The sequence below is a fragment of the Populus alba genome, chromosome 7 (genome assembly GCF_005239225.2).
Source record: "Populus alba chromosome 7, ASM523922v2, whole genome shotgun sequence".
Lineage (NCBI taxonomy): Eukaryota > Viridiplantae > Streptophyta > Magnoliopsida > Malpighiales > Salicaceae > Populus > Populus alba.
In genome coordinates, this window is record NC_133290.1 from 6,385,034 (window position 1) to 6,400,240 (window position 15,207).

The 15,207-nt window shown below is 29.6% G+C and overlaps 1 protein-coding gene across 2 annotated transcripts; it reads right to left on the bottom strand.

Annotated features, from left to right (window-relative positions):
• Positions 1–7,116: 7,116 nt before the first annotated feature.
• LOC118047837 (E3 ubiquitin-protein ligase MBR1-like) lies at positions 7,117–13,469 on the bottom strand. 2 transcript variants are annotated; one of them, XM_073410633.1, is made up of 7 exons: positions 13,011–13,469; positions 10,965–11,026; positions 9,330–10,854; positions 8,634–8,684; positions 8,348–8,449; positions 8,068–8,211; positions 7,117–7,676 (listed from the first exon to the last, which is right to left on the bottom strand). In XM_073410633.1, the coding sequence occupies exons 3-7, from the start codon at positions 10,797–10,799 to the stop codon at positions 7,545–7,547; spliced, it is 1,899 nt and encodes a 632-aa protein (XP_073266734.1). In that variant the 5' UTR covers positions 10,800–10,854; positions 10,965–11,026; positions 13,011–13,469; the 3' UTR covers positions 7,117–7,544. The 2 variants fall into 2 exon arrangements, with proteins under 2 accessions (XP_073266734.1, XP_034913132.2); XM_035057241.2 differs by lacking the exon at positions 13,011–13,469 and having other exon boundaries at positions 10,965–12,177.
• Between the last annotated feature and the right edge of the window lie 1,738 nt (positions 13,470–15,207).

Sequence of the window (15,207 nt, forward strand, 5' to 3'; positions counted from 1 at the left end):
TCGAGAGACCATAGAGATTGATACCCTAGATCTCAAAAGATGTTGATAAGAATATCTAAACATAACAAGAGTTTTACAATTCAAGCCTAAATTCAAAATTGAAGGAGTTGGGGTGGCGAAACAATAAAATTAGAGGCCAGTGTTGCAACTTGAGAGCATGTGCTTGTCATCGTAAAACCAAAAAAAATACCCTGGTGACTCAATAGTAGCAACATAAACACATGTTCAAGGAGCAAGGTTTGGAATGATGTCACAAGCCAAAAAGGAGCAAGACCATAGGGTGGTAGAAATGGTGCAAACAATATTGGTAGGTGTAAGGAGAAAATTATGGAAAAGGAACAAATAGAAATCAAGCTCAGGGATGTCTAAATTGAGATGAATGGATTGAAACAAATAAAAGAAATGATTCAAGAATAATGTCAGTAGCAAGTATAATTGATCGCATAATTAGATGAAAATTTAAAAGGTTTTGAAACAAAGGAAAAAAAAAAAAAGGCATTGTGAAGAGTTAGTTAGCCTGCAAAAGAAGTTTAACTTAATTAAGTAAGCTCTAATTTAAAACGCACATCATTTGGATTCCAAAACCATGCGCTATCATATAAAAGATTAAGATGCCAATAATTATGTTATTCGATTAAAAGACATAGGCTAAGAGTAGTACATAAACAATCAACTTCAAAAGATAATCTTTTACACTACTTTGATCAAATTCAAGATTGCATCAGTTGAGAATTCAACCTTTTGATTAAGTCATGATCTAGAATTTACGGGTTTTGAGTTTTAGAGATTAACCTAAGTTTATCATGTTCTACCTAATTTGCTTTTTCTTTCTTTCTTTAAGATCATTTTCTTTTTAGTTTCATCCTTTAACATTGGATAATTTTTATTTTGAAGATTGTTGTTCATTATTTTTATTTATTTTCTTTATGTAGAATTTCTCACTAATTTTTAAAATGATCCGAGTTATCTCAAGTCTTTTTATTTTTATTCTTTGTTAAATTTTCTTTATCCAATCTTTTAAATTGATATTTGTTTTTCAATTTCATTCTTCAATATTAATTGGTTGGGAATTAAACTTTTTGATTCAGTCTGGGTCAAAAATTTCATGGATTGTGAGTTTGTGATTTTAGCCCAAGTTTAAAAAGTTCGTTTAGGTTTGCTTCATTTTTTTTGTTTTTTTATAAAAAAAAAACTCATGTTTTTTTTATTTTAATTTTATCCTTCAATATTTATATTATTAGCTATTAGACTTTGTTATTTTTTTATTTATTTTTTTATAGGATTTTGTTTTAAATTTTTAAACCTACTTGGATTATCTCGGGTATTTTTATTTGTCATGTTTTGTTAAACTTACTTTGACACATTGATATTTTTTTTTGATTATATCGGTTGAGAAATAGTTTTTTTTAGTTCCATCCCTCAAAGTTGAGGTTTTTTGGAATTGAATTTCATGATTTTTTTTTAATTTTATTTCTTTAATCTTGTTCTTTTTAAAAAAAAAACATTTAATATCTTTTACATCCTTTCCTTTAAGAATTGAGTTTCATAATGTTTCATGGTTTTCCTTCTATTTAGGTTATTTCATTTATATGATCCAGGTCGCAGAGTTTGGTTGGGTTGCTTTGTGTTTTTTTTTGTTTTTTTTTTATTTTAAAAATTTCATTATTTTGTGTTGGATTTGTTTGAAATTAGACTTTGTTTGTTTTTTTTATTGGTTTATCTCAATCTCATTATCTGACTTGTATACATGACTTTCTGGTTAAAGTTGACTTTTTTTTTGTTCTTCCACATTTGATATACCATAATCTTACCTTCGTACTCTCTTTCGTTTTCTTTAACCATTTTTCTTTTGGCAAGTTACCAAGCTCTTTTTTTAGTTGGCCCTTTTACTTTTGTTATATGTTCTTGTATTATGTAATTAATTATACCAAAATGTTTTTGCTCGGTTGGGCTATACCCAAAGTATTTTATTAGCCCGACATCATTTTTTAACGATAAGATAAATTATTCTAGCCCGCGTGCAGTGCAAATGCCACAAATGTAGTTATTTAACTAGAGGGCACACCAAACTAGAAGGCTAGTGCTAATAAATAAATAAATATATTTTCTTATCGTATAAATAATTATAATTTTATTTATAGAAAATATAAATTTTAATATAAAATTTGTTTATTTATTTTCCTTTTTTTTTATGTATATATAAAAAAAAACAGATAGGGTTAGGTGAAAAGGATATATTCGTAAAGTAAATTAAGTAGCAAACTAAAATGGTATACATATTAATTGTCTAGTGCTCTTGTCACGAAATGACCAAGAAAATGGAGAAACGATGAATCACTTTATAGTTTCTGAAACCCTATTAACTTACATAGTGATAAATAATACATTGATGGAAAAATATTTTGTATTTGTTCACCAACTGGACAATACTCCGCTGGGCATAGCATGTAAGAAATTTTATTCGATAATTTACTGTATTTGAAAAAAAGAGATTTTCAAAAATAATTATTCACATTTTTATTATACTGAATTCGGTAAAGAGAAATTTCCCAAATATAGTGAGATTCTGTCGAAATAAATATGACTACTGCAAATACAAAAAAAAAAAATGATTTATTTTACCACTGGAAATTCAATTTCGAACAATTGGTTTATTTTCACAAGAAAGACTAAATTAGAAAAAAAATATATTATAAATAATAATGAGAGCAATAAAATCAAAGAAAATCATACTTTTACTAATTAATACAGCTAAATATGAGATGCAAGAATTATATACTATAAGAGCAAATCGTTTTTTTAGAAATATAATATTTCTATATACTGGTCAAGTAACCGTAATACATTACGGGTAGGATTCAAAATAACTTTTAGTGCAAGAGAAGAATGTACAGGCATTGTAAATATATTTTCTGCATCGTTAAAAAAATTTAATTGAAAATTAAAAAGTTAATATTTACATTTAATAAAATAAATTATAAATTATATAAATATAAATTATAAATAAAAAATTATTAATATTAACTAATTATTAAAATGAAAAGTTAAAAAATAGATGTATATGAAAATATTTAAACTTGTAACACAAGATGCTATTCGAAAATGAATTTTTGTGGGAAGAGTAATAATTTAAATTTTAGTTGCTATAAATTATTTTTTGTTATTTATATTTTTTCCTTATATATATATAAAATAAAATATGTATGTATGTATGTATACGAAGATATTAAATATTGCATTAAAGTTGAAAACAATAAAAATCAATATCTAAAAATAAAAATTAACTATTTGAAGTAAGTATAAAAAAAGGTGTCTTGTTAATCGAAAACCCCCTTTTCCTTATTAATATTTTTTCTTATAATTTTTTATCAAATGTATTTTTTAAAATAAAAAGTTTTTATAATATTAAAAGAAAGTTTTAATAAAAAAAAATAATGAATTGATAATTTTAACACAAATATATTAAAAAAAGTATAACAATAACAACCTTAAAAAATATATAAAATATGTACAATAAAAAAATAAATATTTCATCATAGTTAAAAAATATGCATCCTAAGTTCATATATAATTATTCAAATTGCAATAGTTAATATTACCATAAAATATGCTAACATTATTTAAAAATAATTACATAATTTAATGACTTTAAAAATCTTTTAAATAAATTTATTTAAGAAGAATATAATTATAAAAAAAAAAAAATAATGAAATTAAAAAAAATTAAAAGTCAAAGCGAACTAGAAAAAATGGACATGTGTGCTTGAATCATATTTAAATACATGCATGTGCATTTGGTTTTTTTTTCCTGGACAATTCACATGCTTAGGTTTTTTTTAATGGGTGAACAACATGTCATCAATTTTTTTTTTTAGAAGGTGGATGATGTGTCAAGGTGACTTTGATGATTGAAAAATTAAGAGTTTTCTCTCTTAAATTTTTTGGTAACTTTATCTCTTCTCTTTTATAATTGATGGACTAAAATATAAAAAATAAAGTTTGAGATTTAAATGAAAAATAAAACACCAAAAGGATCAAATGTTAGAATAATTTAAAATTAAGGGATTAAAGTGTCAATTTACACACCTTTTGAACAATACACATGGAAAAAATTTGTTAATTTTGTTAATGTCAATATTAATCCTTGTTCTTTTAATTTGTTTTTTACAATAACTAAAAATCTTGCATGCAAATTTGACATGTCATTTAACTCCTAAACAATTTCAGATAGCTTGAATGCATGATAACACATAGCCTGAAGAAAACAAAAAAAGAAATATAAGTCAAAAAATGACATACTTTCTGAAGATTAAATTGAAAGAAAAAAGTTCAATGACAAAATCAAAAGGAATAAAAAAGTTGAGGGACTAAAGATGAAAATGTACATAATAAATAATGTTATAAATAGTAAAATACGAGTGGATGAATATGAATCATATAGTAGATTACCGACCTATTTTGATTTCTTGTTGATGTTATATATATATATATATATTAAAAAGGTTTTTAACAAACAATACAATTACACATTATATTTTATTATTAGATAAAACATATTAACTTTTAATAGCTATTTAATAATCATGAAAATCATCATAATTCTTGTTATGAAGACGAAGATCATGATTTAAAGTACCAAATAACAACCACTAAGTGTTTGCGAACGCGCAAACCATGTTTTCTTTAAATTTAAATTTTTTTTTATGTTTTTGGATCATTTTGATGTGCCGATGTCAAAAATAATTTTTTAAAAATAAAAAAACTCTATTTTGATATATTTCTAAACAAAAATCACTTTAAATCATCATTACTACTATAATCTCAAACATAACTTATAACAAACTAACCTGAATAAAACGAACTAAACTTGATAGTCTAGCTCGATTCAAACATGACAAGTTGCTTAATGGCTTTACAATAAACCCAAAAAGCATTACACCATCAATGACAGTAAAAAGTTCAACTGCAATGAAAGGATGACACCATGGATTTATTCTTCTTCTTTTGTATAAAATATTAAGTAAGACTCATATAAAGTGCAAATATATTTTATAATTGAAAATAAATATTATGGACTTCCATGCCATAACAAAAAAATTGAATAAAAAAAAAGAAGCAACGGAATTTCCGAAAGGCAAAAAATATTTCAAAATTATTTACCAATAAAAATTACAACAAAAATAGCAACCAAAAAAAAAAACTCAGCAATTCCATCAATATTTTTTATATGTCAAATTACCAACCGGATTTTTATAAGTAATCTTAAAAGAAAATTAAAACCTATACCCCCCCCCCCCCATCTTCTTCTTCTTCTTCAATTTAAAACCTAACTCTAATTTCTTTATATTTTTTATAGACCCCCCTCTAAAAATCCAACTAGATACATCAGCCTCGATGCTACCTCCTTCTCTTGATTTCATTTCTTATCAAGCTTCACTCCATTAAGTAAACTCGTTATTTTTTTGTAACAACCATTTATGTTTAAAGTTAATTTATTCAAAATTTGTTTGTTGAATTTGTAGTTTACATGTACATTCAAACATCTTACTTATTTTATAATAATAATTTTGTTGTATCAATGTATGATTTGTATTTTAGAATTTGTTTGGTATTTGAGGAAAATTAATTTAATTTGTGACTTAATAAAATTGGGTGTGATTTTGTAACTTAAGTATGTTAGGATTTAAGAAATAATAAGTAATTTAATGGGTACCAATTAGTTTTTGTCAATTTTATGGTTAAGTTGAAAAATTAGGTTCTTTGGATTTCCCAAGTTATATAAGGATTTCGTGTATACCAGTTTAAAATAATTTAGAGGATAAATATTATTTTTTGTTTGATTATTAGACAAATTAGTGCAAAGTTGCATTTAGATTATTTCTAATGAATTTTATGGTTGATAAACATAATAGGTTATTCATTTCTTCTAAAGGTATCATGCTTTTTAACAAACCCAATAAGCAATTCAAAACTCACCACTCTCATTGTGACCAATATAGCAGGACTGATTAACTCAATAAGAAAACTGAATATATCCTACATGATTAAGGTATCAATCACTTTACACCTTTTTTTTTTGTAATTTTGTTTTTGGAATCAACTGCTTGATATATTACTTCTATGAAAAAAAAAATTTGGGGTTTAATAACTTTGTTAATATTTGGAGCTCATGAAGAAGACACATCTAATCCTTAAATACAGCTTGCTGCATGGGTATGCTTTTATTTTTTGTCAAAACTTTTCCTTGTCTTTTGCGTAGCTATATTTATAGCATTGTTCAAGCATGTTTATCTCCCTCTATTTAGCATTGTTCAATCATGTATTTGTACTTGAAATCTTGAACATGTATGTTTGATGAAGATTATAAATTTGTAAATGAATTCTACTAAGAGGTGTTATTTGAATTTTAGTTGAGAATGAATAAAATTAATGCATAATCTTGTTTTTAACATGCTATTATTAATTTTTTTATATTTCAGTTCAGTTTGTGAATGTAAACATAATTGGTTTCATTATTATTTAGAATTATGGGTAGTGTGATTGTTGAGATTGGGAATCATAAAATATAAAAATTTTAAAATAATTGCAATCTCTAATGAAAAATTTTGCTGGTAATTCTATAGGCATTAAAAAATACCAATGTAATAGAAAGCTTCGAGAAGTTACTTTTCAACTATGATTTTTCATTAATAATTCTATCAACAATATAATTACCAACGGAATTTTGTCCAAACACAAATGAAATATTTCATCAATATTTTCTAATTTTCTAATATCATTCAATAGAACTAATGCATTATATATCTAATGTACAAACCTATGATGCTCGAACTTGGGATCAAATATAGGGACGCATGTCCGATTTGGCTATTTTGTCAAAAAAAAAATTTATTTCATGTAATCGTAGCGTTCAATTATCCATGCCCATGTCAAAGTATCTAATGTCAGGCATGGGTATTCCAAAGAAAAAAGAGAATAGAAGCACCAAAGTATACATATAACCGAGCAATTTATAGATGAATTTGCCAAAAAAAGGGATGCAGTAAAGCAACACCAAATGATACGAGCAAAGAACCAAAGATAACAACACAAGAAATCAAGTATAAAGAGGTTTTTATTTCATTATGTTTTCATTCCAATATTTGTAACTGTAAACTTTAATATTGTTTAAAATGGAGTCACATCAGTCAATGTTCAATCCTCCATGGCTGTGTTCCATATGTCTATCTATAACCTGATAAGCGACAAGAGTCTCAAAATGCTGCTTCCAGCATCCATTAACATTAGGCTCATGGAATTGGAGATGAGATTCTCGAACATTGGATGCTATACTGCAGAATCTTGTAACAGGGAAGTGTGTTCTACCCTGTTTGAGGTCCAGGCCATAAAACAAAACTGAAGCATGAAACACCGAGGCATCTCATGAACTTGCTTATTATAGTTATTGATAACAGTTCTATAATTAAGGAAGATAATGTCCGCAAATGGCTAAGAACAATGGTCCATGGGGCAAGGACGATTGTCCAGAGCCAAAACTAGTGATCTCAAACATCCACGGCTGCTTTTTTGCAGATGGGGCAATTGTTCTTCTCTACGAGCCACCTCTTAATGCAGTTGAAGTGAAAATCATGCCCACATTTCAGCTTCCCAAGATCATCTTCATCAGCATATGCCTCCTGCAAAATCATGTGCAAAGACATAGTGCATGCAGGATTTTACCAACCAAAAAAACCTAAGATACAGTGCACTGATAAATAAAAATGAGCAAATATCAAGACCACAGAAATGTGTTCATTAGTAAAAATGAAAACTATTTCTCTTTTCCTGAAAACTGAATTTGTTTTTATTTTAAAAAATTTCTACTGAAAAACTACAAACACAGTTGTACTTTCCATTTAAGATAACCAATTCTCCTTAAGCATCTCTTGAGAATCACCAAAGTGCAGTAAATTACAGTGGAAAAGTGAAATTATTGATTTTGTAAACTGTTCATTATCACACTGGCTTATGTGTTTGTCTTTCAAATTATTCCTGTGGTAGAAGGTAGAAGAATTGAGCAGGTCTTACCTGACAGATGCAGCATGGTTCATCTTCACTGTCAGACTCATCTACAACTGCTTGATACTTCCAATGCTTTAGAGTTGCCACAATAGCATCCTCACTTAATCCAGTGGAAACGTTTCCCATTTGCTCCTCCAGAGCCAACAGTTGCTAAAGCACAGAATCATTATTAAAAAAAAAAAAAAAAAACAGTGGTCGATAAAGAATGAATGCAAAGTTATCATCTACAAGCAAGAAAAAACTTCAAAAAGGCGTTCATGAATGCCTTAATTTCTTAAATTCTTACCTCATAAGACATGTTGTCCACATCAAGACGCATATCTTCAAGTTCATCAGCCTCCTCATCAGAATCACCAAACAAAGCCGAACGGTCAATTAGCATCACATTCTGACAGACCATCAATGGATCAAAATCATGAGCAGATTCCCCATCAAGTCAAAAAGAAAAGGATAAGCTGAACAAAGTTATTCTTTCCATTTGAATCAAAACTTCAATTTACTGTAAAGACTTCAGCTTAGCAAAGTGATATATATGATCTAAATGCAGCATTAAGCTCAGCTAGAATCCGTACCCCAAACTGTAACGAACCCCTCCTACGCACAAGCGTCAGAGCATTGCGGACCTGTCAAGCCAAAAACAAGTGAACTTAAGAGCATCTGACTAAGATAATGGTTGACTAATATTGATTTATGAAGAAATAAAACCGATGGAGAAAATTACACTTATATAGGTTATAAGGAATTAGCAAAAATTGTTGCTGACATGTTCAAGGAAAAAATGAGTTTCAAGCTTTCTATTATGGTGTAGATAATCTAACCTGTATAACAGGTTAGGGAATATCATAAATGGATTTTGTTTTAATTCCCTTAAGCCATCAATACTCACTCTAGACTGATAATGTAAGTACATATAATTTGAAAAATTACTGTCAGGACTGCACGAAAGTTTCAATGCTCAGAAGCACCTCGATTCTTCATCAAGGATTCATATAGAAAAACATGCATATTTGAGCACACTTTTAATAGAGAATGGAATTAATGAGGAGGTCATAACTATATACTGATAAAATAAAAGGGTGAATATACCAAGAATTCATATGGGCCAGGATGAATACCAGCAGCTAAAAGCTTTACCCTATCTTCTTGTTTTATATTTCTCAATGAGGCTAAAACAAATGGTAAATAATGGTGGCAGAGATGATTTGCCTGCCCTTTAATTTCTGGTAAAGGTAGTGAAGTTTAAGAAGGAAATGATCTATTAAGAATACCTCAGTTGCTAGTCTGTTTCTCCTCTGAGCAGAAGTCAAAGCCCGGCGTGCCATTTCACGAGTGGCAGTTTGTCTCTCGGACCTCATCTCCAAGCCTGGTACAAGAGGCATCTGAGAAGGCCTTGTATTGCCGCTTCCCTCTTGTAATCCCCTCTCTATTGTATCAGAAGAGGCAACCAGATTAAACGGACGATAACAAACTTGCCCCTCAGGCTCAGTGCGATTGACAAGGTTTGGCATTCTCCCATGATACTGCTCTTCCATGTTACCTTGGACATACCAAATAGGAACATGTGGTTGGGAAATGGGAGACATACTTCCTGGAAAATATCTCCCATTGGCGAAGTGAAGGTTTGTTGGCAAGTGCGGCATATCTGTCCTTTGAAATTCAGAAAAGAACATGCCATTCCTCGGATCATTCCTTAAGCTCCGGTCCTGATGCAAGGAATTTCCTCCATTCATAGCATGAGTAGATGGCCCACTGGTTCTTTCCGTGGTGACCCCATTCCACTGGAAAGGTTGTAGAGGCTGTGAAGGATTGGGAGTATGCATAAAAGGCTGCGTTGGAGAAGCTACATTAACCATTCCCGTTGTTGCAGCTGTGTTTGAACTTGGAAGGTGATTGAATTGATAAAGCACAGGCTGTTGAACAGATGATTGCACACGAGGATTCCTTGTGGTACAAAAAGACGAGTTAGGGCCAGGTGCAGAATTTAATCGACTTGAAGATCTTCTCAAACGGGTATATCTCTGGATGTTCTCAGCTTGTCCAACCACTCTTGGATTTTGATGCACTTCAGAACTTGTCCCAGTTCCAGTTACAAATTCACTCGCTGCAGCACTCGAAGGTTGATACGGGGAAGGAGCTATTCTCACACCAACCGAAAGTCTAGCAGAATTTGGGTTACTATTCAAGGAGGATGGTAAATTGAAGCTTTTAGGAGCATTTTCTTCAGGAATATCACCTAGCTTAACTGATCTCGAGCTTTCACCCAAAGAAAATTGTCTAGAAGCATCTTCAGGAGCTCTTCTTTTACAGGACAGACGCCTACCACCCGATGAAGAATCTTGTCCACCCTCGTTTTCTTCCAACACATACCCGGCAATTCCAGAAGAGATCATAACTGCATTAGAATTAGATGAATCACTAACGAACAAATATTTGTTCGTGTCCGATCCTCCTCCTAGTTCTTGACTGTCACCCATGCCATTGCCTTCATACGCAGCATTCAAGTCTATGTTGCGAGGGAGAACACTAGGACCAGCCGCCATTGTTGCTGATGGTCCATCACTATCAGTGAGCTGACAATTATTGTCTGAAGGAGCAATGTTCAGCTCAGAATGTGTTTCTTCCGAAGAAGAATTGTCCGAATCTACATTCTGATTGCAGAGTAAATTGATGCCATTGGGGCCATAACCCAAATAGAACTTTCCTGGGAAGGCATTGGACTTGCTACCTTGACCTGCCATGTATAAATTCTGCTCTTAAGTTACTATGCAACCAAAGCAAGACTCCCCCCCAAACCTGAGAATACACAAAACCATGCATATATCATCGATACGTAATACACAGAAACAAGAACATAATTGATTTACAAATGTTTACTCAAAGATAAATATAAAACTTTCTATTACCTGTTCTACAAGCTTTCAGGGTTTTCCGCATGCATTTATTTCAAACTTCATCTCACTTTTTTCTATATGAGATAGAAACACAAACAAATTGATATTTATGAGATAGAAACGTTGAAGTCTTAAAGATTAAAACAATTTCATGGGAAAAAACAGTACAGATTCAGATAAAAGGAACAAGGAAAAAGATATCAGCATCCCTTATTCACTCTTATCATGACTCAAAGCAGATTAACACACACGTGAAAGGCTTTTCTGTATCGAAATCATAGATCACCAAGAAGCATGGTAATACAAATAAAAAATCTATATAAAAAAATTCAGGATGGAAAAATATTTCTAGAAAACCCTCAGAACAAAAGTCTTCTATCACTCTTATGTCAAAGCCATATTTTCTTTAACACCAAACCCTAGTGTTTATTGCACAAAGAATTGTATTAAAAAAGAAATCCTATCAAACAAGGAATTCTACTCTAAATTGGAAAACCCAAGCATTTTTCCCGATATATAACATTCAACAAATTGCCCTTTTTATACGCAGCAGAAAGATCTCAAACTAAAATACAGAATTTGAAGCAGAGTAAAAACTTCTTTGAACTCCCATACAAATAGTATTTAAATTTCATTAAGAATAAAAATTTTTCAATTCTAATATTTTAATAATGAGTGAGTATTTCCAAACTTTGTGTACATTTGTTCTCTTCTCCATATTAATTGACTCTGTGATTTTAATAGTTTCTGCAAGGAATTTCCATACTTAAATTTTCTGCAAATCTAAGTTTGAATCATTAGATCTTCGTTTATTACTTCAATCAAACCAATTTATAATGTAAAACCACAGTGCATATATGTATGTATGTATGTATGTATAACAGCATAAACAAGCAGGATCTTACGATAGATCTCTATTTTTCATTCCAAATCTTTGAAAACTAATACATAGATTTTTTAATATAACGAAAAAGTAATGTTTTTATAAATTTTTCTGGAATTATAGGGAATCATTTCTCTTATTACGAAAAATGTGCTATTTTTGGAGGCATGTATATTGGTTCATGAACATATCTATTCATTCCAATTTAATGATTCATGAACCAAATTGTAGGATGATGAATGACCCTCAACCTCCACACCGGCCAAATGATCATGTTCTCTTTTTACCAAGAGAGAGGAGAGAGAGTGAATCACCGAAAATTATGAGGGTATTTGTGAGGGTGATAACGGTTAATTTTCAAAATATATTTTTTAAAAAAAATATATCAAATAATATATATTTTTTATTTTTTAAAATTTATTTTTTACAATGATATATAAAATGATCAAAAAATATATTAAAAAAAATCAAATTTTTAGGGAATGCGGTTTCAACCACGCTCCCAAACACATTAAAAAAAAAAAACCAAAAAAACAATATTTATGTAAAAAGATGGTTTAAAAAAACAAATTAAAGATCTCTGAAAAAATAAATAAATGTTAACGCATACCTTAAACCATAAGATACCCGTGTAATTTGGTTTAACTCCCTCATTAGTGAAATAATTTTGATTTAAAACTTATTATTTAATTTGATTCTCGTTTTTGTTTAACAGTTTTGAAGCCAAACAAATAGTAAAAACAAAGAAAATCACTTAATTGTACTATAAAAGATAAAAAAAAGTTCAGATATATTTCAAAATAAAATCAAATTATACCATCAATCAAAATAACTAGTATGATTAAAAAAAAAAATCTTTAGAACATGACTCTTCCCTAAAATAACAGCATAATACATCGGATTTATTCAAAAAAAAAAAAAAAGAAGCTAAAAACCAGTACTACACAAGTAAATCAAAGAAACAAAAAATTAAGGAAGTGATCATGACAAATGAATTCAAAATCAAACATCTAAAAGAAGTAAATCAAACTCCCAATTAAATCTCACACATATATGCACAAATACTAACAACGTAAAAAAAACCAATCACTTGGAAGCACTGTGATTTTAACCAATCCACACAAATCTTATTCAGACAAACAAAACTAATTAATAGCAGGAAGCAATATACATACCTGGAAAAAAAACAAAAAAACAAAAGCTAGTCTCTCAAGAATCCGATGAGACAAGAAAACCTAGCTAGGTATAAAAAAGAACACACACAGTAACTCTTATTTAATCTCTCACTCTAGTTTGTAAGGATAGAAATGTAGCAAGAGCGAAGATTTCTAACGACAGATAAGGATCATAATTACGAAGACAAGTATGATAGTAAGGTGTCATGGTTGGCTGCTGGCAAATGAGAGATTCTGCTCCAAGACTGATGGACCCGTGTCAAGCATTAGTCTGTCCTCTCTCTCTCTCTCTCTCTCTCTCTCTCTCTCTCTCTCTCTCTCTCTCTCTCTCTCTCTCTCTCTCTCTCTCTCTCTATATCTGAGATTTTATGGAAACAAAACTCTCCAGGGTGCCGTTATTTTTCTCTTTTCTTCTGTGGGGTTGTGTTGTTTTCTTGGCGTGGGTTTTTGTTTTTCCCTCCTATGCTCGTGTCTCTTGCTCTCCTTTCAAACTTGCCTTACGAGGGACCAACTCATTTAATTTTTAGTTATTACTTACCATCCTGTTTGTTTACCTCTTTGCTTTTTTACCTTTTGTGCTCTCTTGGTTTCTTTTCTTCTTTTTTGATTATTTTTTAAAGCTAAGACTATAGTTTTTATTATCTAAGAATATAGTTTTAAGCTATAATAGTCACTTTAAATTTTAAGCTAAGAATATAGTTTTTATCACCTATTTTAATCAAGTCTTTGTATGTTTTTTATTTAGGGTATTTTCCACCTTTTATTGATATATTTAAATTTATCATCGTAGTCGAATTATTTTAATCTTTCAATGTGATAAATGTTCGTGTTTTATACCAATTAATAACTTTTATTACTTTAACTTGTTGATCTTGTATCGCTCTTTATTATTTTTGTTAATCTTACTAGTTATGGTAATAAATTTTGTGATATTGTTGATTTAATAGCCTGATATTTTTACTTTTTGAGAAATAATAAAAAATAACTAATATTACTCTCACATCATAATATTTTTCTTATATTGTGAAATACACTGGAAATTATAGCTTAGAAAGTAAGGATTTTAGCATAATATACTCTCATTCGAACATTAAAAATGTAAAATGATTGGTGTTTGGTTGGTAAATTTGATGCGAAAGCAAAATTAAGCAACTGTCACGTTAAGTAACATGCCAATTATTTTTCATATGAAAACATAGTAGTGGTGCATAGAGTCTTAATCACATATTTACCCCACACTAAATGGAGGTCTAAAAATAACACTAGTATTCCTGATACTATTATGCGTTTTAGGTAACTCGCAATTTGACCACAAATTAATTAATTGTTTAATATGTATGAAAAATCCAAATCTTAGCTCTATATTGCACTCATGTGGCCTAAAATGAAATCCAAAGTAAATCTCAAACATTCAAAGACATTGAAAAAAAAAATTATAAACTAAGACTTGTAATATGCTTGCTTAAGCAAGGGAGAATAAAAGAGATATGTTTTCTTGACAACCAAAGGCATATATTAGCATGTGGAATTATATCAATTTTGTTACCATTTAAGCTTTTTCTATCAAATATATTGGTGAAAAGGATTATCACTTGATTCAATTCCTTTTCTCTTTTATTAAAACTTCTTAAAAGCATATGGAGTTCTTTCATTTTTGTGCAATTACTATAGGTCTGATATGTTCATCAGACCCATGTTATCTTGAGCTTAACTGATTGTTAAGTCTAAGTTCTTTGGGTTAGCATATTTGCTAGACCTATTTTATTTAAGAAGATTTTTATTTATAAAAATCTTAACAAAAAATTTAACTCATCAGTTTCCCCTAAACCTTTAATGTATAATCTTGCATTAGAGGTTTAAGAGATTTTAAGGGAGACAATTGGTTAGTAGACATCTCATTGTCCTTTAGGAAGAGACGATAAGACGTTGTTGATCTTAAAATATTTCTACATAAAAGGAAAAGGTTTTAGGAAAGACCACTCGACGACCCACAATAAATATTATAAGCTTTTGACCTTCCTAGGGTTATAGATGAAGTGTCATTTGTCTTACATTCATTTCTTTCCCTTTTATACTTTTCTTAAACCTTTTTTCCAATATTTTATTATTTAGAAATTTCTAATATTTTACAAGAAAAGGGTAATTTGATAGTAAAGAGGATGTCATTAGCTAGGTAGACTAGATCTTCTTTCCTTGT

Bases quoted from the DNA above. Each gene is read 5' to 3' on its own strand.
- LOC118047837 (XM_073410633.1), bottom strand. From the start codon at position 10,799: ATGGCAGGTCAAGGTAGCAAGTCCAATGCCTTCCCAGGAAAGTTCTAT. The intron at 8,685-9,329 runs GTATTCTTAATA...TTGGCTTGACAG, and splicing joins GAAACAGACTAGCAACTGAG to GTCCGCAATGCTCTGACGCT. The intron at 8,212-8,347 runs GTAAGAATTTAA...TCTGTGCTTTAG, and splicing joins TGGACAACATGTCTTATGAG to CAACTGTTGGCTCTGGAGGA.